The following is a 26,045-nucleotide window of genomic DNA, read 5'->3' as shown; positions in this document are numbered from 1 at the left end:
TTCACTTCATAGTAGTTTCTTATGAGCTATACCACTGTGCCTACTCATAAGGAAAGAAAAAAACTGGTGGTGAATTGAAAAGATTTAAAAAAAAAAATCCTAGTAGACTAAAGACTAACCTCAGATGTTACACCCTGAGTATAGATACTGCAGGTGTCGTGCTGGGGCCATCCTGCAGGAGTAATTAGTGCCAGCGTGTGAAATAAGGTGCTTTTATTTGGGCTATGTCACTAGATCTTCCTAGGAACACTGCCTGATATTTTAACCTTTCTCTTGTCTGCTGTGGGGGAAAATGAGATTCATGTGGGATCTTTGTGGTGAATCTTGCAGGTGCCTCACTGCGACGACACTGAGTGTGACACTTAGTCCAAACCAGTCTCATTGCAACCTTAGGTTTTGATAAAAAGGCAAAGCAGCTGACAGGGTTTGCAGTCATCCTTTAGCCAACCTCTATCCTACCAATTTCTTGAGCTGGAGATTGCATAGGATTATTTTGGCATTACCAGTGGGCCTGTCCTTTGTGATTTTGACTTGATTTCTGTTTGAAGCAGGTAGATGGATTCTGTTCCATAAGAGATACTGCTACTTTCCACAACACAGTTAACTTACCTGTTCTAAACACATCGTCACTCGTTAGTTTCAGTGGGTGCCCCTGTGTTTCCTGTTTGGGGAGAAGATTCATTATTCCCTGGTCACCTCACAGTAGTAGTTGTCATTTCGTAGATCTTTGCCATGTTTCTGACTACATTTCAGCTGAGAAAAGACAATTAACTGAGGTAGGCAGCTGATTGAGGGAAAGCCCTGTGGAGTTTCAGCAGAGCACTACCCTGACTTACAAATTACATTCCACGGGAGGGAAAGGATACTAGCGCGAAGCTGCGCTGACTGGTTTTAACTGGAGTAGCCTCTTGTTTTATCTGTTCCTGAATCAGCAAACTATACACCTCATCTTGACCTTTGCACACGGATGGAAACTAATTTTTCCATACCTGGTCTGCTAAATAATTGAGTAGAAGTCAAAGTATTAAAGTAGCGTAGAGATAATGCGATATAAAAAGTAACTGATCTATTGGAGGTGTTTCTAATACAAACAAACTCAAGTAACAGCGTTCTCTGACGAGTTCCCATTTTAAGCCTTTTTAATCCCTACTGCCTGGCTATTACTTGGAGCAAGTCAACCTCAAATCTGGTTACTGATTGCAGTTCCAAAAGGTAGTCAGAGTTCCCCTGTTCAGTTGCATCATTCTGCTTTGGATGCTTCCCAAGCTGCCACTTGTCCATTTCCTGAGGTAAGGCGTGGAGGGGGAGGCAGGTTTCACAGCTGCAGCTTCCTCCAGAAAGACTTTGGGAGGAATTCTGAGTGAAGTCTGCTAGCGGTAGACGTGACTGCCATCCAGTGCGAGTAGTGCGGACAAAGGTAAAGGTAAGGTGCAGGCTGTGTACGTTTTTCAGCACGAACACCGTGTCACTTCGCAGAAAACTCAACAGGTGTGTTTTACAAACTACTTCTGTACAGTGCTAAATAAGTAATCATCTCCTTGGACACTTGTTAAAATCTGGAGAGGAAGAAAGCAAGAGAAAGTATGTGTATATTTGTGCATTAACGTGGTTTGGTTCCAAAACAAAAGGGATTATTTCACAGGATTAGAGGACATCCTGTTCCAGGAGAGAACAACCTGTCTTCACCAGCAAAAAGCCCAATACAGATAGCTACACAGAATGTCTTGGCAGCGAGGCAGGGCTGTGAGAAGATGCTCAGAGGAGCTAGAGGAAGTGTAAAACAGAACTGTTGAAATACGGGGGCTGAGTCATCAGCCTGGAGTAGCTGCACCTCTAGGAGAGGTGTACTTGTTTTTACTCTGCTGCTGTAGCCAAAGCTGTAAGGGCAGGCGATGTGTTGTTTCACTTTGCTCAGAAAACCCGAGATTAAAGACTCACCACGCGCATGCAAATTCCCGCGGAGTTAATAAATACAAGCAGTTTTTCTGCCTTTACTGTGCTGAAGGCCGAGAGCTGTGTTATCCGTCACCCCTGATGGATGGCCGTGGCAGGTGTTAATAACCGGCTCAAAACTTTATAGCCCTTCACTCCAGAGTTCTGACTGGAGTTCTTTGCGCTGACCCAGCTTAATCACAGACGTTTAAGGAAGCATGGATTTAATTCAGCTGTTTTAAGCATTCTGTCAGTTTAGGCCCCTACAGTTCATGCTTTTGTGGAGTGCTGAAGGCTATTACGCGGGGCAGAACGTGCATTTCTCTATAACTCAAAATGTAGCTGGCAGGCATCATCTGAATTTGATGAACAGCAGTGGCGCTGGTCCTCTTCCCTGTACAGCAATGGGTAAACTGCATGGGTAACAAGCACAGGGGATCTCCAGGAGATTACGGAACTGTAACTCGTGAGATTCTGCTTTGTCTGTCACTGCAGTAGAAAGTCCTGGATTTGTGAAAACACTTCTTTGAAAATCACCAAGCTGTGGCGCACGTTACATCCTGCTGACGGTAGGAGTGAGGGAAAAGAATCTGAATCTTTCCTGTTTCCCATCTCAAAGCAGGACTGAGGGAACGAGGCTTGGGATTTTTGTGATCAGAGAAGCAGCTTGAAGTTCCCCGTTAGAGCTGGGTGCCGGACCCTTTGCGCCTCTCTGGGAAAAGAGTGGGGTGGGAGAGGTTCCCCTTCAGTTGGAAACCGAAGCCCTTCGCTGCCCAGCTCACTGCACCTGCCTTTGGGGGACGGACAGAAGCGTTGGAGCTGGGTGCTACCTCTGAAGCCAGCTGAAGATCTTCCAGTGGGGCCAGGTCTGAAGTGCTACAGCCGATCGTGGCTTTGGCTTATGGCAGAGCCTTTTGGGCACCGCTGGGAAAGGGTGGCTGCCCTTCTCAGGTCTGACTTCCTAGGCTCTTCGTACTGAACCCCGCTGACCTGAAGGCCGTGGATTAGTAATTAGAAGGATTAGAAGTCATTTAGATAGAGGGAGTGTCTGTTTTTAAACCCTACGTTTCTTGTTTGTCGTCGCATTATCGCTAATAACGACTTGGAGTTCTGCAAGCACTACAAATAACCTGGTACGCTGATAGTTGGGTGGAAAAAAGTGCCAGAGACCTACAGAAACGTGGCCTTGCAGCGCGGCCTGCACAATGACCGGCCCGAGCCAAAGAGGAGCCATGTGGATGGAGCTCGCTCACAGAAACTGCAAGTGGCAATTATTGAAGAGTGCTGCTTCACCAAAAAAAAAAGGATATTTTCTCCATTGTGCTGTTGCCAGGCAACCCTTGTTTTTATTGCCCTTAAATGTGGGTGAGAAATTACTGAGCAAAACATTTCTGAATTCGGTGTAACTCAACTCGGGTTGAACTAAACGACATAAAATTTGCCCCATTAGATTGCGATCGACTATGCGCTGAAACCTGGACTCGACTTTGAGTCGAAGTAGGCCTGGAGGAACTAGCTTACAGTAAGCAGAACGTGGTTGAAAGCCTTGGCAGGCAGAGCAGTAACGACTGGCACGGAGAGGATGAGAGCTGAGGTGAGAAGCACGGCTGAGCGGGGCCAGATTCACGTCGGATTTAATTCAATGCCCGCTGGTGAGGTCCTGCGCTGGAGCTGGCGGTGGTTTGCAGTCTCCAGCCCAGCAAGGAGCTCTGGGCAGTGTTTCTCACAAGTACCCAGCTCTGTCTTGTGACTTGGAGGGTATGATCCGTCTCTGCCCCCACTTTCCCCAGCTATGAAAGAAGAAGAATAGCTTTTTGTTTTTAGGAGGAGGTTGGAGTTTTGCATCTGAGAAGCATTACATAGAATTCAGTACAGGTCGGTTCTGTGTCATGACAATAGCAGGAACTTTCAGTACGTTTGTTTCTTTTTTCAGAGGGAATTAAAAAATCTTCCTCGGGTTAGGCTGTTTCATTCCCTTCAAGCTACTCTGAATTCCAGAGAAGAAACGAGCACCCTCGCGATGAAACCCTGCGCGTGAAGTCCTGGCTGCGCTCCGGCAGTGACAGACTCCCGTTGACTTCAGTGGGATTTGACCCTTTTTGTTCTCCTGGGCAGCACAAAGGATGCTGGCAGAGGAATACTCAGAACAGCTCCGTGGAGTGGTGCTTCCACTGGCAGGAGCCAGCTTAGAGGAGGAACGCGGATAAGGAACTTGTGGGAAACTGAAGGCAAAAAACAGTGGAACGGTTAAATTGATGATTATTGATGTAACCTGCAGTCACCAACAACGGTTTAATTGCAAGTGCAGCACCAACCCTAGGGTGAAGCGCTTAATTGGCATCTCCAGTGGCTCAGGTGAGTGGAGCTGTGTTACGATGACATCAGTCCCGACTTTCCTCTTCCCAGAGGATGTCCCAGGATATCCTGGGCTTCCCAGTGCTCGTGCACCAGCCGCGTGCGCGCGCAGCCATGGGCCCAGCCAGCGCTGCCACTGGGGACTCGCCTCACATGCACAAAATCCCGGCCATGCCCGGCAGCGCTGGCACTCCTACGTGCTGACAGCAAGGTCGAATAAATGATAAAAGCACAAAGATGTCAATTAAGTTGTCTTGTGCCTGACAGGGACTCTTTGAAAATCCTCCAAAACCAACAAAACGCTGTTAGTAATGCACAAAAAGAATTTGGGAGAAAGGAGAAAAGCAGGTGTCGGGATACAGGGTGACCTTACAGCTGGCTTGCTGCTGCAGCAGATCTTTGCACAGAGATGAACTTTTCCCACGAGCTTTAGAGAACAGCGAAATATAATTCGGTGGACACAGTTTAAACAAAGGGTGATGGATCCACGCGTTAATTTTTGTGTGACAGGGCAATAATCAGACATACTTTGATGCTCCGGAGCCCCTTGGTGTTAGCCAGAGCTTTTGATTTGCGTGCATGCGGATGAGCACTTGCAGTTTGTGCAGGGCTGAATATGGATTTGTTCCAAACCTCCCTACACGAAACCCGATTCCTAGCTGCAATCAGCCCCCCAGACAGTGCTGTTCAAAAGCTGCCAGACCTTGAGAGGAGGGAGGGCTTGGAGACCCTCCCCGAGGGTCCTGGTGTAGAGCACTCGAACTCAGTGCCACGAGTGGATTGACTGCATTTCTGTCTCTGCTTTCCCCTTTGCAAGCCGTGCCCCAAAGCCGGCAGAGGACGGGATGTGAAAATATTCAGAGGGATATTCCTGCTGCCCCAGAACTTAGGTACCACAGCTGCAGCTTTCAGCGCCGTGGCCAGGCAGTGTGAGTGCTCCTGCGGGCTTGCTCGAGCTGACGCAAAGCTGCTGATAGCCAGGAGCTGGGCGGTGATTCTCCAAATCCCAGCCGAGCACCCCAACCTTGCACCCCGTAGGGTCAGGATGGGCCCGGTTCCCAGCCGCTGCGTGTCAGCGTCTCTGCGCTGGGGTGAGTGGGGCCGCGCTGACTTTCACACCAAGGCTCGGCTGCGTGTCTGTGACTGCAAATGAGCAGAAGCTCTGAAAACCAAGGTGGCCGTGCCCCTTTGGCGTGAGTCATCCACCGTGGAAGAGCAATTTCTGGGTGTTGTCCCCTGACCTATGGCTCAGCGGCCTCAAGGCAAGTCATTTCACCTCTCTTCCCCAGCAGGGAAGAGGAGCCAGTTCTGCTTTCTGCTTTTGCTAGCTATTTTCAGACCTATCAGGGAAAGGAGCAATTTACGGCAGATCTTGCCCTCACGGTTTGTTTGCAAAGCACTGCGCGTGTTTATGATGCCATAAAAAGGCAGCGTAGCATAATTAACCACGACATGCTTTGCATTTAAAACTTTTGCAATGGACAAACACTTCGTGTCCGCTAAACCTTGGACTCAACTTCCTCCTGAACGCTCAGGACCTGGGAACTCGCTGTCCCGGAGGAAGGGAGCAGCCTGGGGACTGCTCTGTGCAGCAGGAGCTGGGACACCAGAAGTAAGCATCGTAACCGTGACTTTCTGCACAACGATAACAAACCCACCGAGCAAGAAGCCGCGTCGCTGGGCAGCTTGGCTTGTAGTCAGTGCTGCGCGTGTGTGCCTAACGGGCTGAGACAGGAGGAATCGCTGCAAGCAGCTTGTGGTCTTCGTCTCAGCCTTGTGATGCGATGTGATTTTTGCTTTCTTTTGAGCTGCCCAGCAGCAGTAGCTGTTTTCAGGCATGCAGACCCCGTACGTTACTTGCAGCTACTGCGGTTGTTTCCCCTCGCTGTGGAAGCGGGGCTGGCTCGGTGTCTTTGGGGGGGGCTTTCCGACAGAATCCGAACAAATGACCCAAGCTTCGCGCCCTGCTTTCCCAAGCGTAGGGCGAGGAGATGTCCCTGCCGCGCCTCAGGACTCACCCGACGCCTTCAAAGCTCACCGAGCCTCCGACGAAGGAAATAACGAGAGCCCGGGGCAGCGGCGCCCGGCCGAGCCGCATCCCGGGGGGGGGCCGCGGGGAGGGAGGAGGCTCCGGGCCGGGCCGGGCCGGGGCGGCGGGGGCGGGACCGGGGGCGGCGGTGCCGGCTCCGCGCCGCGCAGGTTAAGAACCGCGTGGGGCCGCGGTGGGAGCAGAGGGAGCCGTGCCGGGCCGCGTTACTCAGCCGTGCCGAGCCGTGCCGAGCCGTGCCAGCATGGCCCAGCCCCGCTGCCGCTCCGTGCTCATCACCGGCTGCAGCCGGGGCATCGGGCTGGGGTTGGTGCGGGGGCTCGCAGCCTCCAGCCCCTGCCCCGAGCTGGTTTTCGCGACGTGCCGCTACCCCGAGAAGGCGCAGGTAAGGGGCAGGGGGAGGACGGGCCCCCCCCCCCCCCCCCAGGCAGCCCGGAGCCGGGGCTGTGAAAGCCTCCGGGGGGAAAGGGGCTGGGGTTGGGGTTGCGGAGCCTTGCGAGGGCTCCCGAGGGGAGCAGAAGGGAGCTGGGAACCCCCCCCCCCCCGCCCCCCGGGGGTTACTGCGGCATCTCGCCCCGTGCTGGGTTCGCACCTGGAGGGAAGCGTGTCCTGGGCTCTCCAGCCCTGCACGGACCTGCGGCCCCCGGGAGCCCAGCGGATTGCTGCGGCTCTCCTTGCCTCTTCTGCCCGCTGTGCCTGTGCCCTGGCTGTCCTTCCCCTTCCTCCGCTGGACTCGCAACAACCGAGAAAGCCCCAGCAAGCGATGGCTTAAAGCACTCTTCTTGGCACTGCCCTTCCTGGCCAGGTAGGGACCGGCGCCTCCTGCTCGAGATGGATTAAATTGATTTACGTGCTGCTGGCGAAGTCACTCGCAGTCCTTTCAGCCAGCGTTCCTCTCGCTACAGCACGGCAGCGGTGTGCCGGGACTCCTCCTCCTCTTCCCTGTTCCTAGACTGTTACACGCGAATGTCAAACAAATAAAAAGCACTCCCCAAACCTTCGGGGACAAGCTGGTAACGAGGGTTTTCTGCCTGCTCCCTCTGTTGCGTCTCCAGCCTGATTTTGACTCTCCCCGGTCAGGCAGAACGCTGCTGGGGCAGCGCTGCGTGCACGCAGGTATCGGCATCTGCCTTTCCCGGGAGCACTCAAGTGCTCCAGAGCTGCAAGGATCCGAGCTGCCAGCTCTGCCCCTCTCAGCCCCCCGTGCATTGCTGCAAGAACTTGGCAGAATCAATACCAAAAGCCCTGCTTCTGCAGGCTACGAGGCTGCCCTAGGAGAGGCAAGTCCCCCAGCCTTACGGTGGGTTTTTATTAGTGCAAACCGTGATGCCAGCACTGAGCAGCACATAGCAAAGCAGTAAGAGTTGCTGCCCCAAAACTTCAGCAGCTGGTGCAGAGGCTCCTGTTCAAGGCTCTTGGCACAGGGCTGGGCAGGTGAGGCCCGCAGGCTGGCCATTTGGCTCCCCAGCAGCATCGTGCTGCTCTACGGGTACATACAACACTGAAAGAGAAGGTCTCAGTCTTGTTCCTTGCTGCCAGAACAACCCATATGGCACAGAGGCAGTTAGGGCATTCCTGAATCGAACTGCCCTGAAACGGTCCGGAGACCGAGGTGCGGCGCGCAGGCTGCCTTTCCACTACACGAGCTCCCGAACCAGTACTCGCTCACGCTGTTTGCTTTCATCTCCCTTTTACAAGGGCTGGCGTTTGTCCCAGCTGTATTTCCTATCGGTGACTGCACAACGGCGAGGTGCAGTTGCGGTACGGGAAGCTAGCAGAGACGTATGACCCGCTGGGAGATAGAAATCTCCCTCGGGTGTTTGTTCTAAAGCTGCTCTAGCTGGTGCTGGGGGAGGATCTCGTTCCCTTATTGCCCCTCGTGTCCAGCACTGACTCCCCCTTAGACTGGTCTTGCATCGATTAGGTGGAAAACCTAAACGGCTCCTTCAAGAGGAAGAGCTTCCTGGGAAGCATTACACAGATGACATCTTAATGCGAGTTCCTACGATGCTTTTTTATTTTTTTGGCATTGCCAGTACTTAAAAACCGTGAGCAGAAAGGCTGCTAAACCTGCACAGGAGGGCGAAATAGTTCTCAAATAGCTCGGAGTGCCTGGGAAGGGTCTGGGTGACTTCTTGCTTGCAGGGGGAGAAACCTGGAAAGCCTGCTGGCCGCCCCGGCTGACGGAGGCAGGAAGCTGGCCTGGGGCCACATTCCAGTAACCCCGAGTGGTGATCCTGCAGGCCACACGGGTGCATCGTAAGCTTTTTTGGTTGTTTTGTTTTTTTGGAGCAAGGGTTGTCCTTGGGGGCTCGGGGTGGGTTTCTGTTCTCTGTAAGGACCTCTAGGCCATGTGCTGTGCTTTGGCAGCACATCAATAGAAACCTCTGCAGCCAGCTGAAAGCATATTTCTAACAGATGGGTTTGGAAGCTCCACAAGGAAGGGAAATCTGTACTGAAGGTATTGTAGGCTCGCTGGCGTTATCTGTCTCATCTGCAGCGTATAAAGCTGGCACAAAACTTGCTGACCTTCGGAGGTGTGCCCCCACCGTGCCATTTGTCCCCCTAAGCCGGGGCGAGCACAGAGGTGCTGCAGCCTCTGCAGTGGGAGTCTTAGCACCAGGCACCGCTGACCTGGTTCCAATCTGGCAACGTTGCTTGAGTGTGGTATAATAAAAAAAGGTAAAGGATCAGTGATTTTTTTTAAAATATTTTTTCCAGACGAAGCTTTTTGCCTTCACTGGCTCTCCACTCAAATCCTGACAAGCCGGGCTTCTGCACTCCGGACACGGGCGCTGCCGTCCCGTCTCGGTGCACGTGCAGTGGGCTTTGCCCCTTCCTGACCTGTTTGCTGCCCGTGCAGACGGGGCTGTAAAGCTGGGTGACTTGTTCTTTCTCTGCACACCTGAGCTGCCAGTGCCCGCTCTTCCTTTCGGCGGTGATTCAGGCTGTCAAATTTTGTTTCTTCCCACTTCACCGTGGGCTAAGTGGCCATGTGAAAAATCCCGCTTAATATGTGCAGCACTTCCTATCCTGGGTCGGAGGATGAACTTGGAGAAGAGCAACTTTGGGCAGCTCTCTTCAATTCTGCTCTCCTCTGGTTTGGTAAAATAGGATTTTCCTCTTGCAGAATGCAGGGACGGGGACGGAGGGAAGGGATGGAAAAAGCTTAAATAAGCCTTTTAAAAATAATCGTCCAGCTTTTAGAGGAAAAGTGATTAAGCACGCTTAATTACTGGCAACTTCGGTGCACATCCTAGGGACACAAGTCAGCAGCAAAACCCCAGTAGCTGAGAGCTGCCCGGGGAGCCTCGGAGCAGCGCGTGTGCTGTTATCCAGCCGACTGCTCCAAGCAGACGGGAGCCCCCAGGGACCTGACTTTAGAAAGAGAGATGCTGGAGAAGAGTCTGACTTTGCTTTCCTCCGCTTACTACAGCAAGCAGCGTGCCTCCCGTAACTTGCTAACCCTGGGATAATACTCAACAGCTGCAGACTTTTGCATGTGAGTCTGCTGGCAGGAGCTGTAATAACTCGAGCTCTTGTGCTGAATAACTCCTAGGTGGCCTCCACAGAACATTTGCCTAACAAATGGGCTTTAGATCACACGATAACGTGCAGCAGGCCTGCAGGCGCATCTAGATAACCACCGCCCCTCCCTGAAAAGTCCCATACTAGCCTCCTTCAGCCCAGCTTTGATTCTGATCTGCTTTTACTTGGGCTGTTCCAGCACTGAGAGTGGAAGCAGCTAGAAATCTCTTGCAAAATAATCCCCAAGTCCTGTCTTTGCGCTCCCGTTGGACAAAAACACGGCACAGTTATTATTAAGCAGCCCATATAGGATCACGGACCTATCTGTAATTCTCCCACTTTTTTTTTTCTCGCTCTTTCTTCCATCCTGCTTCCCCCTAAAAGTCAGAAAGCTCTGACCCAAAGCCCGAGACACCTAATGACGGTGTTGTCCCTGTTGTCCCCCTCTGCCCTGGTGAGGCATGGCAGGAATAAATGGCTCTTTGGGGGAAGCGAGGTAGCTGAAGGGATCCGCATCCCATGGTGTGACTCCTTATGGTGCTTCCTGCCCTCAGCGGGGCTGCGTCTGAGCATGGGACCTCGGGACAGGAGCACCTCTTGTTCCTCCTGCCCTCCCGCAGCCCGAGCGTGCTCCCAGGTGAACAAGGACGCGCTCAGTTCCTCGCCGCTCCGGAGTCCTCTGCCGGGCCCTGGAGAACGGCCAGGGCTTAATGTGCTGCTTCCCTTCCTCTGGAGCAGGAGGTGGTGTTACTGCCAGTGCCGCGGCTGTTCCCTTGTCAGACACAGAGCTCGCTGAAGAGCTTCTGCACACCGTCTCGGTCAGTTTTTTTTTTTTTTTTCTTTGCTGCATGTTTTAGCCATGTGGTCTGCCATTGAGAAGAGCAGCTGAGCAATCTCTGGAGCAAGACAGATCTGCTATATCAGGCATAGGGGGTGTTCTTAAAGCCGTTCTAATTTTGGCTTATGGCAGCGGTTTGCGCTTCTTCCTACAGCCTTACCGTGGATTCGGGGCAGTCTGCAGCAGCTTGGTGTGAATTCTTCCATAATCAGGCAGGGAGCTGGCTGCACACCGTGACACTGGATAGCCTGGCTCACAGGGACGGGGCAAATATGATCCCCTTTGGCTCTGCCCGGAGTGCAAGCAGCACAGTGTGACAGGATACCTGAGCACCCTCTGCCCGACAAAGCTGCCTGCACCTGGCTTCGTTGCTCCCAACTGGTCTAGCGTGGCCGGGCTCTTTCCAAGAGTTGTAACTGAAGTAAACAATGCTTTCATAAAGGAGGCAAAGTAAATCCTGCTAAATGACAAAGACGACAAAACATCCTGATTGAAATCTAGCAGTCTGTATACCGACGAATCCGTATCTGGAGCCTGGAGTGCCAGAGGACCTTGTTTAAATTGGAGTGGGCTGACTCTTTGTTAATCGTAATTAAAATCAGCAAGCAGGAAACAACAGATGTTAATCACAGTTTGAATTTTTCTTGGAATCCCTAAGAGTTGATTCTCGTGGGTAACTATTCAGGTACCGAACGCTGCTAGAGCTGCTGCGCTGTACGCGGGACCGGGGGTGGTGTCGAGTGCTTTGTTTGTCAGTTTGTTGGTTTGAAATCAGCTCTCACAGCACGGGAACTAAAAGAGACTTCACCTGGGATGTGATGGCTGTACCTGCCGGCTTTAAACGCAATTGCATAACCCGACATATTAAATTCAAGGTGCACATGAGACAGCAGCACCGAAGGGCCTTGCCCTTATGGGTTGCATGGCTCTGCGAGGCTGTGCTCCGAGACCCTGCCTTCCCCGGGGCTTAACCTGCGTGTCTGCAACTCTTGCAGACACCTTTGATGGGTTTTCCTTTGCTTGTTTGTTTTTAATGGGGGGGAGAACGAGGCATTTGCTAGATGACCACAGTGAGCTTCATGAAAGCTTATCCCCCCGGTGGGAAGTCAATAACTGGTACCTGCATGCACTGCCAAAGTATTTTCAGAGTGCTCTGGACACGGGAGTTTTTTGATCTCTTAAATCAAAACTCCTTGGGGTGGGGGAAGAGGAGAAGCAGCACGCGTGGCTGGTGGCTTGAAATGGCTATAACTGATTTGGGCTGGCGTGAGTTTGTCCTCCTCCCTGCACCTTCCTTCTAGGCACAGCAGGGAAAAGAACAGGCTTTCCTGTGAGTTTTAGGCTTCCTAACTGGATTTCTCAGCTCCTGTTCACATCAGGTGAAGCAGCACTCTGTACTTCTTGAAGACCAGAGCGTCTGAGTTAGCTTTGTGCCAGGAAGCTGCTTCTGCGAAACTTAAACCGCTGAAGTGGGAGTCGGTAGTTAACGAAGTAATTAACTAAATGGAAAAACTATTGCATTTTAAGCCTGATTTGCATGCAACAATTACAGTGTTTGTGCTCTGGAGAATTCATAACGCTGCAGTGTTTGGAGCTCTTAAGTGAAGACAGTTTACTCACTGCAGAAGCCTCCCAGTTGCTGTCACCATACAAAACATCTTCTGGGGCCTTTTAGCGAAGGAAGTTTATCCTCTGCCTCGCAGTTAGTAGCCTGTTTCCGTTTGACAGTGAAGCAAACCAGCTACAAATAAATGAACGAGTCCTGGAAGCCAGAACACTTCTGGAGTTTATCATTAATTGATACTGTCAAACTGAAGTCCAGTAGACAGTCCAAAGCCACGTAATTATTGCAGACCTTGGTGTGGCATAACTGTCACATGCCTATCAGTAAACCAGATAGCGTGTCCTGGGCCTCTCAGCTATGGAAATGTGCCCCCTGAAGATGCAAGGGTAGGAATGTCTTCTGGTTTTGTGCTTCTGACTTGTTCCTCTTCCTTCCCCCTCCCCTAACTGCAGCTGTGCACTGGCCGCGGAGGGAGAACAAGTTTTCTAAACAAGCCTGGGGGGAATCTTGCAGAGCACGAAGCCGAGATAAAAGATGTGATGCATTGTAACATGACCAGAGGACATGGAGTCCCTAAGCATCTCCAAGTGGCAAAGGAGTGCTCTTTGAAAACTGGCCCTCCTGACCCCTGTTCCAGAAGGGCTCCTAAAGAAGTGGATTTGCTCGAGCTGGAACGTTTGGCCATGGCTGCTCAGTCTCCTAAACAAGGCTGGGAGTATGGAATCCATCTGTTACATCTGGCCGTGCTTCCCACTTGGTTATATGGCACAGAAACCTAAGTATTCCAGCCTGGCCTATAAAATCCAGTTTGCACATGCCTTGTCCAGCAGCAACACCAGTGTAGTACCAATTTTCTCCAGGAACACTAATCATTCCTCTATTGCTTGCTCTGCTACTGAGAGGCAGTAGGCAGATGACTGAATTATTAATAGCTAGCAGAATAGCGTAGTTCTCCTGGGCAGTTGCTGTGTGCATAACCAATTTCTTTTGTATTTTACCTTCAGTCACGAGAACTGAAGCTAATGAGCGTGCTGGGAAACAGAATTTCAATGGGAAAATTGCTAGAAAACTCTTCCTGCAAACAGCGGTGCCAAATGGCTTTTCTTAAATAATTGCTGCTGCCCTGAAGTGATGCCTAGCACCAGCTGAACTTCAGGAGAATTACGCTCTTCTTAGCAGAAGTGGGGAATTATTGGCTTGGCACGCGGCCTGAGCACTGGATCTACTGTGGAACTGGCAGTGGTAACCACTTGACTGAAGACCTTTGGTTAGGCTGCAAATGTACCCTCTTGATGAGGTGCATTTGAGGCACACTGAAAACTTAACGTAGTCTAGCGTGCTGGCATCTTGACTAAGCGGGTGAAGAGTCCAGGTTCTTGAAGCAGTTGATCTTGCTCTCAGGAAAGCTGCTCAGCAGGATGGAAAGCAAAGTAGTGCCACTGCCTTCAGTCCAGTTATGAAAGTAAATGGCAGTTACGATTCTGGAGGTGCAGAACTCAAACTGTTTTATGTAATAGCCATGGACATATATACAGAGAAGCTAACGCAAATACTTTCTTCTTCCTAGGAGCTCCAGCAGCTTAGCAAGCAATACAGCAACATCAGGCTCCTCCAACTGGGTGAGTAAAGGGCTTAAATAGAAGTATGTTCAACCAGGTCAGGTGAGTGCATCTTAAATCACCACTCTCCTGCAAGATCTGTAGCTGTGCATGACCTCCAGCAGCTGAAAAGATCTGTAACTTCACCTTCATCTTAAGATAACACTGGGGAAACATAATCTGTGTAAATCTTCTGCGTATAGTCTCCATCTCTGCGTGCTGCCTGAATGTCCCCATTCAGACTGGTGTCTTAACTTTGGTTTAGGATGTGCTGTATAGTGATAGACAGCATTTGAACCACTTCCCACTGTTCACTGTGGCTGTTCTTGGCTCCTCTGTGCAGATGTGGTCTGTGAAAACAGCATCAAGAAAGTAGTCAAAGAAGTGGAAGAAATTGTGGGAGACAAAGGTCTGAACTGCCTCATTAACAACGCTGGCATTAACGTGCTTGCTTCCTTGGAAGAAGTCACAGCAGAGACAATGCTCACCATTTATGAAACCAATACAGTTGCCCAGCTGATGGTCACTAAGGTAAGAAATGGAGAGAAATGCTTCATCTGTGGTACTGCAGAGGCTCTGCCACTAGTGAGCTGGACATGTAACCCATTTGTCACCTCGGAACTGCACCCCTAGAGAGCAGCAATGACCGCCTATCCAGGATCTTGCTCTTTATTTAAAACCACTGTGCTGGTGGCATAGAATTGTACTGCAGTTCTTCACCGAGCAGAACTCGAGAGTCCAGCTTGCCTTGAACAGGCCAAGAGCAAGATGACCAAATTAAAACACCTACTTTTTTTTCACAGGCTTTTCTACCCCTTCTGAGGAAGGCAGCCCAGCTTGGCACAGGAATGGGCTGCCACAGAGCTGCTATTATTAACATGTCCTCTCTTGCTGCCTCCATGCAACTCGTCCAGGCAAATGAGATGTTTCTCAAGGTCTACCCCTACAGGATAGCAAAGGTTTGTGTGATTCCCTGGACTGTGCTCACTGGGTGAGAGCAGGTTTGTGAGTTAAGGGCCACCCTGTGCTAAGATGATGATGTGAGGTGTGCAGCACTTCCTGGGTAGGCTGACACAGGAGCTGTTCTTGTTCTTAATGTGGGTGGAAGTGGGGCTTGTGAAAACGGTACATCTGGAGCAAGCATGCCAGCTTCTTAAGAACAAGCTTACACACATGCTCTATCACTGCACTGACACTGATACAGATTCATTTCAGAGGGACTTGGTATTCAGGGAAGAACTATGCCATCAAATGTGTGTCCTATTTTCTGTGCACCTCTCCATCCGAAGCAAGGTAGCAGACATGGAAAAACAAAAACAAAAGGTGTGCTGACCTGTACATTTAGTGAGGGGCGGAGTTTTTGGTTTTGTCACATCCAGAGACTGAGTTTGTATGAATTGTCAAGATCAAACATGCAGTTTCTCCTACACCACCTACTCATAAGCTGTTAACATGCTTGTTTTCCCTGATCAGAAGTAAAAAACTGAATGTTTGTGTTGTGATTGTTGCAGAAAAACAGAGTCCTTATGTCAAGATTATTTTTCCACAGCTCCTTAGGACTTTCAAATGTTACTTTATATTCCATCATGACTTAGTTTCATCTTTGGGCAGTAAGCTTACAACGACAGAGCTTTCACAATGCTTCTCTTATAGATGTTTCTGAGAATGAAGGCCCCACTAAGTCTAGATAAGTTACCATGACTGCCACTCAATTTTTCAGGAGACATCTTGGTGGAAGGGAGGTGCTTCGCTTGGCTTAAGGTCTTACTGAAGGTTTGTAAAAACTAGCACGCTAATAGATGGTTTCCGCTCTTCTAGACCGCACTGAACATGATCACCAGGTGTCTTGCTGCAGACTTGAAATCGGATGGAATTCTCTGTATCTCTTTGCATCCAGGCTGGGTTCAGACAGACATGGGCGGAAATATGGTTAGTGACATCTCTCTGAAAACATGGAAGTATGATTCCCTTGTTGTCCCAAACCCCGACCAACAACCTGCAGTACAGTATACACTTCCATGTGTTGCAGAGGCACACTATGCAACATGAAATACATCTGATTTGATCCTAGTAACTCTTAGATGCATTTGACTGTATTCTGATTGTATTCCCATTAATAATTCAACTGTGATTTGCTTTCCAGGCTCCCTTGCAGGTGCAAGAGACTATCCCAAGTATTCTCTCTGTTCTGGACCGTCTTGGTGAAAAGGATAATGGCTCCTTCCTGGACTGGCAAGGGGAAACTCTACCATGGTAGATGTGCACAGTATACTACAGAAACAGCATGTCAGTCACTACTCAACTTATGCCACTAATGTCTCTGTCTCCAGGGTTTTCTTATGTGCTAGTTGAAACATCCAGTCTGATATCCATCCTCTCTCTAGGTGTATTTGGAAAGGCTTGTCTCTTCCTTGGCATTGCTACTGCTCTGTTTTAATGCTTCCTGCAAATACTACTGTGTTCTCAGTGATGGGTCTCTCCTGGAACCACCTAAAATAGATTAAAAACTGCAAGTTAAATCCAGGGGTTGGTTCCTCTTTGCTTCCAGAACCATAGCGAGCCTCTTTCTCTGCAGAAGTCAATGATCTGCTCACAGGCCTGACCTGACAGCACAGGCTGGCAGATTCCAGTACGTTCGATTTGCTGGAGGCATGTCTCTGGAAAAGGTCCTCCAGTTTCGTTCAGTCCTAAATGAGCCAAGGCTGAAATTGCCCAGTCCCGAACTACGTGAATTTGGTACCTCTGTAAGCTCCTCAGCAGCTTCCAAGCGTCTCCAGGCTGATTGCACCAGGCACTTGCTTTGTTCCCAGTGCGTGACTAACATCCTGATATTGGGGTGGGAATGTGGTTTTGTATATAAACTTCTGAAGTGTCTTCAATAAAGTCTTGTTTGAACAGATTACCTGTTTACTGAGCTACTTCAGTTAATTCCTCTGCATGTAGGTCTCTCTTCCCTGACCAGAGATCTGTACTTTCAGGCAGAAAGTCTAACCATTGCTGTCTCCTTCAGGCTAGATGGGTTTAATGTGGGGGAGCACACCTGAGACTGAGGCAGCCCCTCATTCTGGTCTGAAATACTGAAAGCAGCTGGTGAAAAGATCTCTGTGTTCTGGCTGAGGTAGGGATAAAAGCAACAAGTTCTTTGAAGTCTGGGATTGGCTTCAGCATCGCTCCTTCATGCCAGCTGATTACGTGCTTTCATGCTGTGCCAAGATGGCAGGTTCTTGTGCCCAGAGAAGACAAACAAGAGCGAGGTAAGTGGGAGAGGCAGGCGTGGCCGTTCCTGGACAGCAGCCACCCTCAGATGCATCTCAGGGTGTGTAGGGGAGAGGTGTCTGGCCTCATCTCCCCATCGCTGTGGTGACAGGGACATAAAGCCTCCCTGTAACAGTTGTTAGCTACCCCACGCTCTGACCTATTTCTAGCGAGGTGCTGCTGCCACCGGGCAGGTGAGCAAAGCACGATGCTCTCCTCTCACCTGAGAGCCACTGATTTCCCTCAGAGCGCGACTGTACAGTCAGCGCAAACAACTCGGTTTGAAGGCTGCCGTTTAATTTGAACCAAACCTCGGAAGAGCAGCTGGTGTGCCTCCTGTGGGCAGGAGACAGGGAGAAGGGGACAGCTGAGGGGAAGGGGACAACTGAGGGGAAGGAGGGTGCTTGTTTGCAACTGCCTTCATTCAGAACCATTACAAATGCTCTTTATTCCGCGGGCCGAGCACCCTGGACAGCCAGGACCCGGCCGCTTTCCCTCCAAGCCCCCACAGCCGCCATTTCCCTGGGGCAGGCGGCTGTGGGCGGGGGATCCCCTCGCGTCTCCCCGGCGGGCGCCATCAGGGGGCGCTGCCGCGGCCGGCCCCGGAACTTCCGAGGCGGCAGCGGGCGGGGATGGTGAGTGATGGCGGCCCGGGGCAGGCCCGGGGCCCGGGGTACGGCACGGTGGAGCCCGCTGTGAGCCGAGCCCCGGCCCCGGGGGCTGCGGGGAGGCAGGCTGCCCGGGGGGCTGCGGTGCCGCCTCGGCGCGGATCCGTTCCTCTCAGGCGCAGGGCAGCGGGCGCCTGCTTTGCGCTCCTGTTCTGTGCCGCGGGAGCGACGCCTTAGTGCCGAGCTGGGCAGAAAGGTGTAAGCGGGGCCGGAGTTGCCTAATTTTGAAAGCTGAAATAGCAGGGGCTGGGTTAAAAACACCGAAACTCGGCAACATCAGTGCTTGTGGGCTCCAGCAGAATCCAGCAAGGCGTTGGTAAAGCTCAGAGGGTCTTAGCTCGTCTGCTGGGGGGTTGGGGTTACATTTCAAAATTCTGTGAAAAAAATTAAAATTTTTAGTCAAAAAGTTAAATTTCCAAAGTTAAATTTTCAACGTGTGAAGGTAACATGCTCGCTTCATTGAATAAATGTTCTTATTTTGACAGTCATTACTGGGGCTGACAGAGTGAATGAAGTGAAAAAAAATGTTAATATCCCAGCTGACTTCCAGGTTACTGAAGGCTTCCCGAGTTGCAGGTAAGTGGGCCGTGCAGCCCGGCTTTTTGTTTGTTTTTGGGGGTAATTGGGCTCCCAGAAAGTTCTTTTCCAGCAAGCGGGGCAGGAGCGGTGAGGCTGTTGGTTGAGTCAAGCGGCTGTGGTGTGTTACTGCTTCTGTGCCTGTTCTGTCAGCGTCGTGTAGCTCTAATTTGACTTCTGTTAAGCTTAGGAGGATGCTTCGTAGCAGCAGAAAAGCTTAATACAGAGAACAGTTCCCAGCCGTTCTGAATTGCACTTACACTACACAGGAAAATATCGTACAATGTAATTTTAGCTGATGTGACAGTTATGTCAAATTAAAAAATGCTTTCTTGCTTTTATGATGGGAATTTAATTGTTTGTAAGTAGCTTCCTTTATTACATTATTTTGACTGTAATTGTCTGGTAGTTCTAGAGCTGGGCAGAGCTTTTGTTAAGACGTTTCTAGAAAATTCTGCCTCCTGAGTGAAATTCTTTTCTTCTCAAAGGCCACCTTGTGCCAAGGTCAGTGTCTTCCTTTCTTTGCTATCATTCGACGTCTGTGAACTATAGCACGCAGCCCTCTAATAAGAATGGAGCCCAGCCTCAGCGGTGGCATGCGCTGGACCCTGAACTGGAGGAGATGCTGGTCCCCAGAAAACTTTCCATCACCCCCTTAGAAAGCTGGCTGACAGTTAGATACTCCCTTCCTAAAGCAGAAGTCATTAATGCTCAGGAAGAAGCGGGCTATGAACCTCTACAGAAATATGACTGTCCCCCATCTGCTGAGGGAGCTGATGTGGAGGAAGGGGAAGGAACACCGAGCAGCAAGGTTCAGTGCAAGAACGTGCTGAAGATCCGCAGAAGGAAAATGAATCGACACAAGTTCAAAAAGCTGCTAAAGCGGAGGAAGTTTGTACGGAGGAGGATAAAGGAAGGTCGCAAGAAGAAACGTCAGGTAGGCTCGGGTTAAAGGAAATATCTTGGTTTAAATGCACACCCTTCTCAAACTGCTCTCTGTTCAGGTATTGGATGATGTTTTTAGATGGGATTGAATTATAAAAAAGTGGCAGCGGCTCTGAGAAATTTAGCTTAAGTTAATTCAGTATTTACTGGTCCAGGAGCATTTTCTGATTTGGTGGTTTGTGTTTTACCTGTGCATCCTCAAAAATCATAATTTACTGTGCTTGTAAACAGATGTGTGAGTAACTCAGAAATATTTGTGGCTAGTGGAGAAGAATTTTTGCGTTTGTGTGAAAGATTAATTTATGTGGTTGTATTATTTCAGGAAGTCTGGTTTAATCTCAGTTTTCTGCCTGTCTTGCTGGCATCCTCAAGCACTTCTGTGAAGACGCTGTAGGGAGAGACCATCCTATTGTCTTTTTTTTTTTTATATATAGATCCCTTTTACTTCCCCTAATAGAAAGGGTGAAGGAAGGCATGGGCCTTCATTCAAGTTGTAGATATTTTTCAGTACTTCCTTTCAATAGTCTGTTAGGTCTGCTATGATCTAGTTTAATTGATTCTTTGTTAATTTTCAGTTTGCTTAGGCGCCTCTTTAAAAGGGTTTAACAGATTCTTTACGTTTGTGGGAAATAGCGTCGAACACTTTGATGAGAAATACTCTTGATTTTCTTACAGTTTCAGTGTCCATCTTCTCAGTTTTCCTACCACAGAATTTTTAAGAGAATGCTACCAAGATCCTTGTGCATTTTAAATGCATTTTTTGCAGTAAGGCTTGCTGTATTTTGATGTTTGGAAGAAGCTGCCGAGATAAAAGCATTTGTTTGATTTTTGCACATAGGTTCTCCTTGGGACACTTGGGCAATGACTGGTTACTTGAGTGCTGCATCTGAGCTGTTACCATTCTCTCTCTTTTTCCTCTGTTATAGGTAAAATTTGAGAAAGACTTGGAGCGCATCTGGAAAAGAGCTGGTTTGAAAAACCCTCCAGCAGGATGGCAGACACCCAAGATATTTCTGAAAAGCTCAAAGCGATAAAAACACTTGTAATGAGTTTTCACATGTAATTGTAATTAAAAAAATATAAAACTAAGCAGACTTCTTTTAACCTTTTTCTGAGTGCGTTAGGATTAGTAGGAGGTCGCTTTGAGTCTCGATGAGCAGTTTTCCAACGGCAAACCTGACAGCAGTGTGCTTTTCCTCCCCAGGAGAATGGTGTGAACCCTTGTGCGGTGACTTGGCAGTGCTGTGGACAGCCCAGTGCTGCCGCTGCCAGCTGTACTGAGCAAAGACGTCTTAGCCTGCAGCTGAATTTCTGAAGTTGCTCTGTAGGATTAGACTGAGTAATGCACTGTTAAAACCAATTGGTTGTGAGAGAGGCAATAAGTGAAAGACCTCTTCTAATTGTTAGTGTAGCTGTAAAGGACACCGGCAGTTTGAAAAATTCTTTTCAAGTGGCATTCTTTCATAGGCTTACTGAAGAAGGGCTGATGCTTGTGAGTGGAACAGGCGTTGGATCAGAATTCCATAAATTATTTCTGCAGAAGAATACCTGATGTCTTTGTGTGCATGTGTTTCGGACAGACATTGCATGAGCATCCTTAAAAGGCATGTCTATTTTTTCTGTTCTGTAGGCCCTAATAAAGAAAAAAAAGGTTATTTTTCTATGACTGACCCCTGTCACACAGAACATCCAGGTATTACTATCAGTAAAAGTTCAATGCTCGTTATTCGGTAATTACAAAAACTGCTTTGTACCTGAGATAACCCTGTTGTGATCAGCTGTTTTTACATGTCTGAAAAGAGTCATGAAAGCTGGGGAAAAATATAGATGTTTATTTTAAACCCTGTCAGGGGGCTTGATATCTTGCTTCTGTGTTGGATTCTGCTTTTGGTATTTTTTTTTTTTGAGACAGTTAACTTGTGTTCTGTGCGATTGAGTTCTTCCCTGGCACTGGTCAGATGGGTTGGACTGGCCTCTGAGAGAAAGGAAGGGAAAATGAATTCCACGGGCTCTTCATGCTGCAGCATACAGAGGAGCTAACCTGAAAATATATTCCCTTTTATCTGCTAGGAGCAGGACGCTTGGCTAAACTGAAAGGGAAGAAAAACTATTCGATGGAATTTATTGCGATGAGGTAAAGTTTAATCTCGCTGCGGAAGGACAGATGGCTCCTAGCATACAGTGAGGCTTTCTGCTGCTCTTGTCGCTAGATGGCAGTAAATTCAAAGCCTCTGAAACTCCTGTAGCAATTACTGGCAGAAGCCAGCTGGATCTTCATGTAGGTATTTTAAGGAAAAGGGGCCTGCATGTTTAAAAATTGATTAATCTTGCTAGAAAACTACTGGCATTCTGAAAACTGTACTGGAGTCCTGTAGAAACATGTGGCTAGCACATTTTTATAGTTTTCTTTCCGAGCTATATGTTAACAGCAGGCGATTTTGATCAAAGGCTTAAAAAGATGTTCCTTCCTCCTCATGCTTTAAATAGGCTGCCGTTGCTTTTAACCAAGAGCAGTAGGACTCTCAGCTTAGCGTCAGGATTTCAAGGAAGAGGAGGAAGCCATGTACCTTCAAAACTCACCAGGCAAAGAAGATGGAGTGTTGATTCTGGCTTACAGGTTTGTAAGGTATGCAGAGTGCATCTAGGTGTTTCTAAAATATCAGTACACATTCCCTGCTCAGAGGTGCGTCAAGAAAGGCTGGGGCATGATGTTCTGGTGCTAGCTAACTATGGTGATGATTATATTGTATTAGGGTGCTTCTGTGGTGAATTGCAGGTCTCCACTAAGTAAAGTAGTTTATTAAATGGCATTCTCTCTAAGTAATAGTCCAGTCCTCCAAATGGTAGTCTGCCAAGTGTACTCACTACTTTTACATCTATTAGACGTAATTACACAACCGTGTAGAGAAGTCTGGAACTACCGTGTAATTTAGGAAAGTGTCTATAACTTCCACCCATGGAAGTTACTACCAGCCGTAATCATATAAATATGCTGTTTTCCCTTTTGCTGAAGTATGTCAAAGCACGTCTCAGGATTTGTATTTTCTTTATGTGGCAGATCCTGCAAAGGCTCTGTTGTACGCGGAACTAACCAGATATTATACACCAGGGTTGTATCAGCTTGCTTGGGCTCTCTTGACCACAGGATGCAATTTCCAACTCACTCCACTGAACAGGGAGAGTCAGATAGGAGGAAGCTGTGCCTATTTTTCTGTAGGGGGAGCAGTAGTGCACAGTATGTTGTTCACAAAGCTTTGTTATGAGTTGCTCGTAAAATATGTGCATACTTGCACGCTTACCAATGTATACATGTATGTGCCTATGTAGCTGTGGTAGGAAAAAGGGCTTTAAACAGGAAAGACTTGACTTATTGTCAAAATGTTTTAAGGCTCCTTCATCTCCTTATTACTCTGCTGTTCTGAGAGGAAGTGTTTGAAAGTCAGCAGGAGGTTGCTGGAGGAATTTGTGCTCCGCGTTACAGAGAGTGGAGATATCCAGTGGGTATGGTGATTTTATGTTTGAAACTGCCTGACAGTTGCTGGTCTGGAGAGATCCCTTGAAATTGGAATATGAAACCAATTACCCTCGTGCTTACACTCCCTAATTCTTGGATTGCATGCACTGAAGTACAGACAGCAAGCTCAGTTAGCTGAGCACAACATCCCGTTTGGTGGTTGTATCACAGCAATCGGGGCTGTGCTGGAATGAGGTGGCTCTAAAATAGGAAGTCAGCTCATTTCAGCAGGGCCGAAAGGTCTGAATTTTATTTATCCTAGCCAAAGCATCACGCTGAACATTTAAGCAGACAATGTCCTCCCTTTTGGAAAGGGCAAAACCAAAACCCAGCGACGTGATGATGATGGAGGCTTCCAACAAACGTGTGGCAGAAATACCAGCCAGGTAGCGTGAGCAAATAATGGGCACTGGAAAACTTTAGAGTTTAGTTGTCTCCTTGACTTGGATAGTGAGGTTTCTCACTAGGGTAGGAATTAGATACGTTTTAAGGAGCCTTCTCTGGAAAATGCATTGTTTAGTTGCATCAGTATGAATTCCTGACGTTTTTCAGATGTTTCTGGACATAAAATAACTGCTCTTTCATCCACGCAAATGAATTCAATATAACTTAGGAACAGCGAGCAGTGAGATTTTTATCTAGCCATACTCAGCCTTCTGAGTGCACTGGAATTACACTAATTTTCACAGCTGAGAAACAGTCAGGCTTGGTTCGTCAGGCTGGGACCTGCTAGCCTGATGTTTGTGGATATCTGACATACAAAACCCCTTTCAGGGAGTGAATAGCACTTTGCTCCTGCTGTTACCTAACCGACTGAGGTTGCCCAGTTATTGCTGAGCAGAAGCAGTGTCTTCGCTCTGGTGAGCTAACACCAGTGTTAAATGGGACGCTGTCAAAACATTACCTAGGATAAATTGATGTATGTACCTTGGCTCCAGTAACTGACCTGGTCCTTTTCAAAACACGAAGCCAACTCTGTTTTAGTGGGTGTGAACCCCAGTCCCTGTCTTCCAAAGATAATAAAACATGCGTGTTTATTCTAGCTGAAAATCTGGCTGAAGTAATCTTACTGATCTTGCAAACAGCACCTGCGGATAAGTAAAACTGCATCTTTTCTTTTCACCATTCATGCTGTTCTGCTGTTGGCATTTCTGCTCAGACTGTGAAAACATCCTGGTTTGGGTTCGCTTGGGCCGAGGCTGGTCAGTTGCCCTCCAAAAATAACAGCGCTCTGTGCTTAACCTGCGGCCTTGAGTTTTGCAGAACTGAAATGGTTCTGCAGATCAGGTTTTACCATTCCTGCTGATTTAAAAAAATAAAATAATTCAATAACTGCAGCTCTTGTAGACATCTGAGCTAGCTTTAAGCAAACGGTGTGCTGGCTTTCCTGTAGAGGCGTCCCTTCTTGCTTGTCTTTCCCTGTAAAGGAAAACTGAAACAAGGAGTTCTGTGAGTCAGAGAATTGAAGAACATCGTCTGATACGGCACTTGTGTCAATTCCCTGAAATAAGACTGAGTTTTGTAGTCTTGCTCACTGCACAGTCACTAATGCATCGTCCCTGTGCTGTGCATATTCCCACAAAACTTGTAAGAGCTATACAACGATGAGACTTGTTCCCTACTCTCAAACGTAGCCAAGGCTGGCTGTTCCAAATAACAGGAGGAAGGAGGAGGTTGAATGGACAGTGGGATCGTGGAACCGCAAGTGCCTTGTTTCCTTAGGAAATGTGGCTAACATCTTGTATAAAATAAAAACATACCGTTAAATATTGGTCAAAAATAATTAATGGTTGTTTTTTCACTTGTTCGATAAGCAAGACTCAGAGCAGATCAGTGCTGTTGAGCTGAAGGAGCGTCCTTGCCTTTGGCGTGTCTAGGTCTGGAGAGGATTTGACGCTCTGGGAGCCTCTTAGCTGCTGCCACCTCTTCCGAGTCCCATAGCTGCTTGCAGAGTGGTTGGTGTTAAGACAAGTATGTTGAGTCCTGAGCAAGGAAACGGCACATCAGGTACAAATTCCAAACTATTATATATTTTTTCAGGTTTATTTGGAGGGAATTAACAGTTGATGGCAGGATGCTTATCACCAGCCAGTGAGGAATAGGTTAAATATGAAGAATAAGCAGTTAGAGAAGAGTGTGCCAAAATAAAAAATAGTAGAAGAGGCCACAACAGTTGGAGTCAGCAGTGTGACTGTGTGTCAGCAGCGCTACGTTACTCACCAGCTCTGCTCCCTGGGTGCTTTTGAGTAAGAGCCGTTTCCTCTCCTGACAAAGGGTTTTTGCTGCTCGAGGCAGCCGGTCAGCCCTTGGTGGGGCAGCCAGCTGGAGGCCGTTCAGCAGCAGAATCACCGGGTACATCCTGAAGTCAGGATCTCTGCTCGCTCACCCAGGCTTAGTAGGCCTTGGTTTGGCTTCCCTGCCCGTTCATATTGTTTCAGTTACTGCCCAGAAGATGCTGCTGCACACGATCTTTTCTATTGTTTTTTTTTTTTTTTTTTTTAGGTCTGAGTGAGCATCCTCTGGAGAAACTCTCGGTGCCTGATCCTGCTGTCTGTCTGATGCGGGAGAATGACGTGTGTTATCAGCATCCTGCCGTCTGTAAGAGATGGTGCCGTAGGCCCATCGGAAGGTAGGACAGAGCTAAATGTGGCCTACTTTCTGATAGCATCGTCCATTCCTTGGGGAGAGGAAGAGTGTTGTAGCCCTTGGAAAGACAGGAAAGCCTTTCCCTCGCGAGTGATTTATGCAGAACCCTGGGACTGTGAAAAGGATGTAAGCAGAAAAAACCAATCTCATTATCTCCGCCTTGGGTGCAACACCTTTTCTGGGTGATTTCTAATTATGAAGTGGGGCTGGGGAGTAGAAAGGAGAGCAAATAAAAATATGTTTGTAGCTTTCAGAATAAGGACGGCTGAACTGAGCCGCTCACCTCTTTACTCCCTTATTCAAGTAAAACGTTGTTTCATGGAGCCAAGCAGTATCGGAGGAGCAGCCTTCTCCGCTGTGGTTCTGTCAGGAGCACCTCGTTATCTGTGACTGTTAAAGAGCCAAATTTCTCTAAATTGTAGGATTTATGTTTTCCTCACCTAAACCATTCCCCCTGGGCCTGTCTGTGGGAGTTAATTTTGACAGAACCGTCGTGCAGGGGTATTCTTCCATGACTCCTCAAGGGCTACTTGGAGAGCAGGCAGTTTTTGCAAGAAAAACCAGGCAGAGTTACGTGCT

The 26,045-nt window shown here is 48.7% G+C and overlaps 3 protein-coding genes across 7 annotated transcripts in view; all 3 read left to right on the top strand.

Annotated features, from left to right (window-relative positions):
- Positions 1 to 6,448: 6,448 nt before the first annotated feature.
- Positions 6,449 to 16,761, top strand: LOC106044598 (C-signal-like). 2 transcript variants are annotated; one of them, XM_066981914.1, is made up of 6 exons: positions 6,449 to 6,719; positions 13,832 to 13,883; positions 14,206 to 14,393; positions 14,666 to 14,821; positions 15,681 to 15,791; positions 16,006 to 16,761. In XM_066981914.1, the coding sequence occupies exons 1-6, from the start codon at positions 6,579 to 6,581 to the stop codon at positions 16,117 to 16,119; spliced, it is 762 nt and encodes a 253-aa protein (XP_066838015.1). In that variant the 5' UTR covers positions 6,449 to 6,578; the 3' UTR covers positions 16,120 to 16,761. The 2 variants fall into 2 exon arrangements, with proteins under 2 accessions (XP_066838015.1, XP_013050155.1); XM_013194701.3 differs by lacking the exon at positions 6,449 to 6,719 and adding an exon at positions 13,716 to 13,751.
- Positions 16,762 to 17,636: 875 nt separating this feature from the next.
- On the top strand, positions 17,637 to 20,395 carry AURKAIP1 (aurora kinase A interacting protein 1). Of its 3 annotated transcripts, none has more exons than XM_048067601.2 (4): positions 17,637 to 17,752; positions 18,271 to 18,361; positions 18,850 to 19,298; positions 20,233 to 20,395. In XM_048067601.2, the coding sequence occupies exons 2-4, from the start codon at positions 18,310 to 18,312 to the stop codon at positions 20,338 to 20,340; spliced, it is 609 nt and encodes a 202-aa protein (XP_047923558.2). In that variant the 5' UTR covers positions 17,637 to 17,752; positions 18,271 to 18,309; the 3' UTR covers positions 20,341 to 20,395. The 3 variants fall into 3 exon arrangements, with proteins under 3 accessions (XP_047923558.2, XP_066838016.1, XP_013050164.3); XM_066981915.1 differs by lacking the exon at positions 17,637 to 17,752 and adding an exon at positions 17,776 to 17,983; XM_013194710.3 differs by lacking the exon at positions 17,637 to 17,752 and adding an exon at positions 17,806 to 18,101.
- Positions 20,396 to 20,581: 186 nt separating this feature from the next.
- The window catches only part of MXRA8 (matrix remodeling associated 8), a 31,929-nt gene continuing 26,465 nt past the window's right edge, over positions 20,582 to 26,045 (top strand). For both annotated transcript variants that reach the window (XM_066981906.1, XM_013194709.3), the window contains exons 1-2: positions 20,582 to 24,827; positions 25,323 to 25,449. The gene's annotated coding sequence lies outside the window, so the exon portion shown is untranslated. The remainder of the gene's footprint in view (positions 24,828 to 25,322; positions 25,450 to 26,045) is intronic.

The sequence above is a fragment of the Anser cygnoides genome, chromosome 23 (genome assembly GCF_040182565.1).
Source record: "Anser cygnoides isolate HZ-2024a breed goose chromosome 23, Taihu_goose_T2T_genome, whole genome shotgun sequence".
Classification (NCBI taxonomy): domain Eukaryota; kingdom Metazoa; phylum Chordata; class Aves; order Anseriformes; family Anatidae; genus Anser; species Anser cygnoides.
Note: the sequence above shows the minus strand (reverse complement) of the source record. Positions and strands in the feature narration are given on the sequence as shown.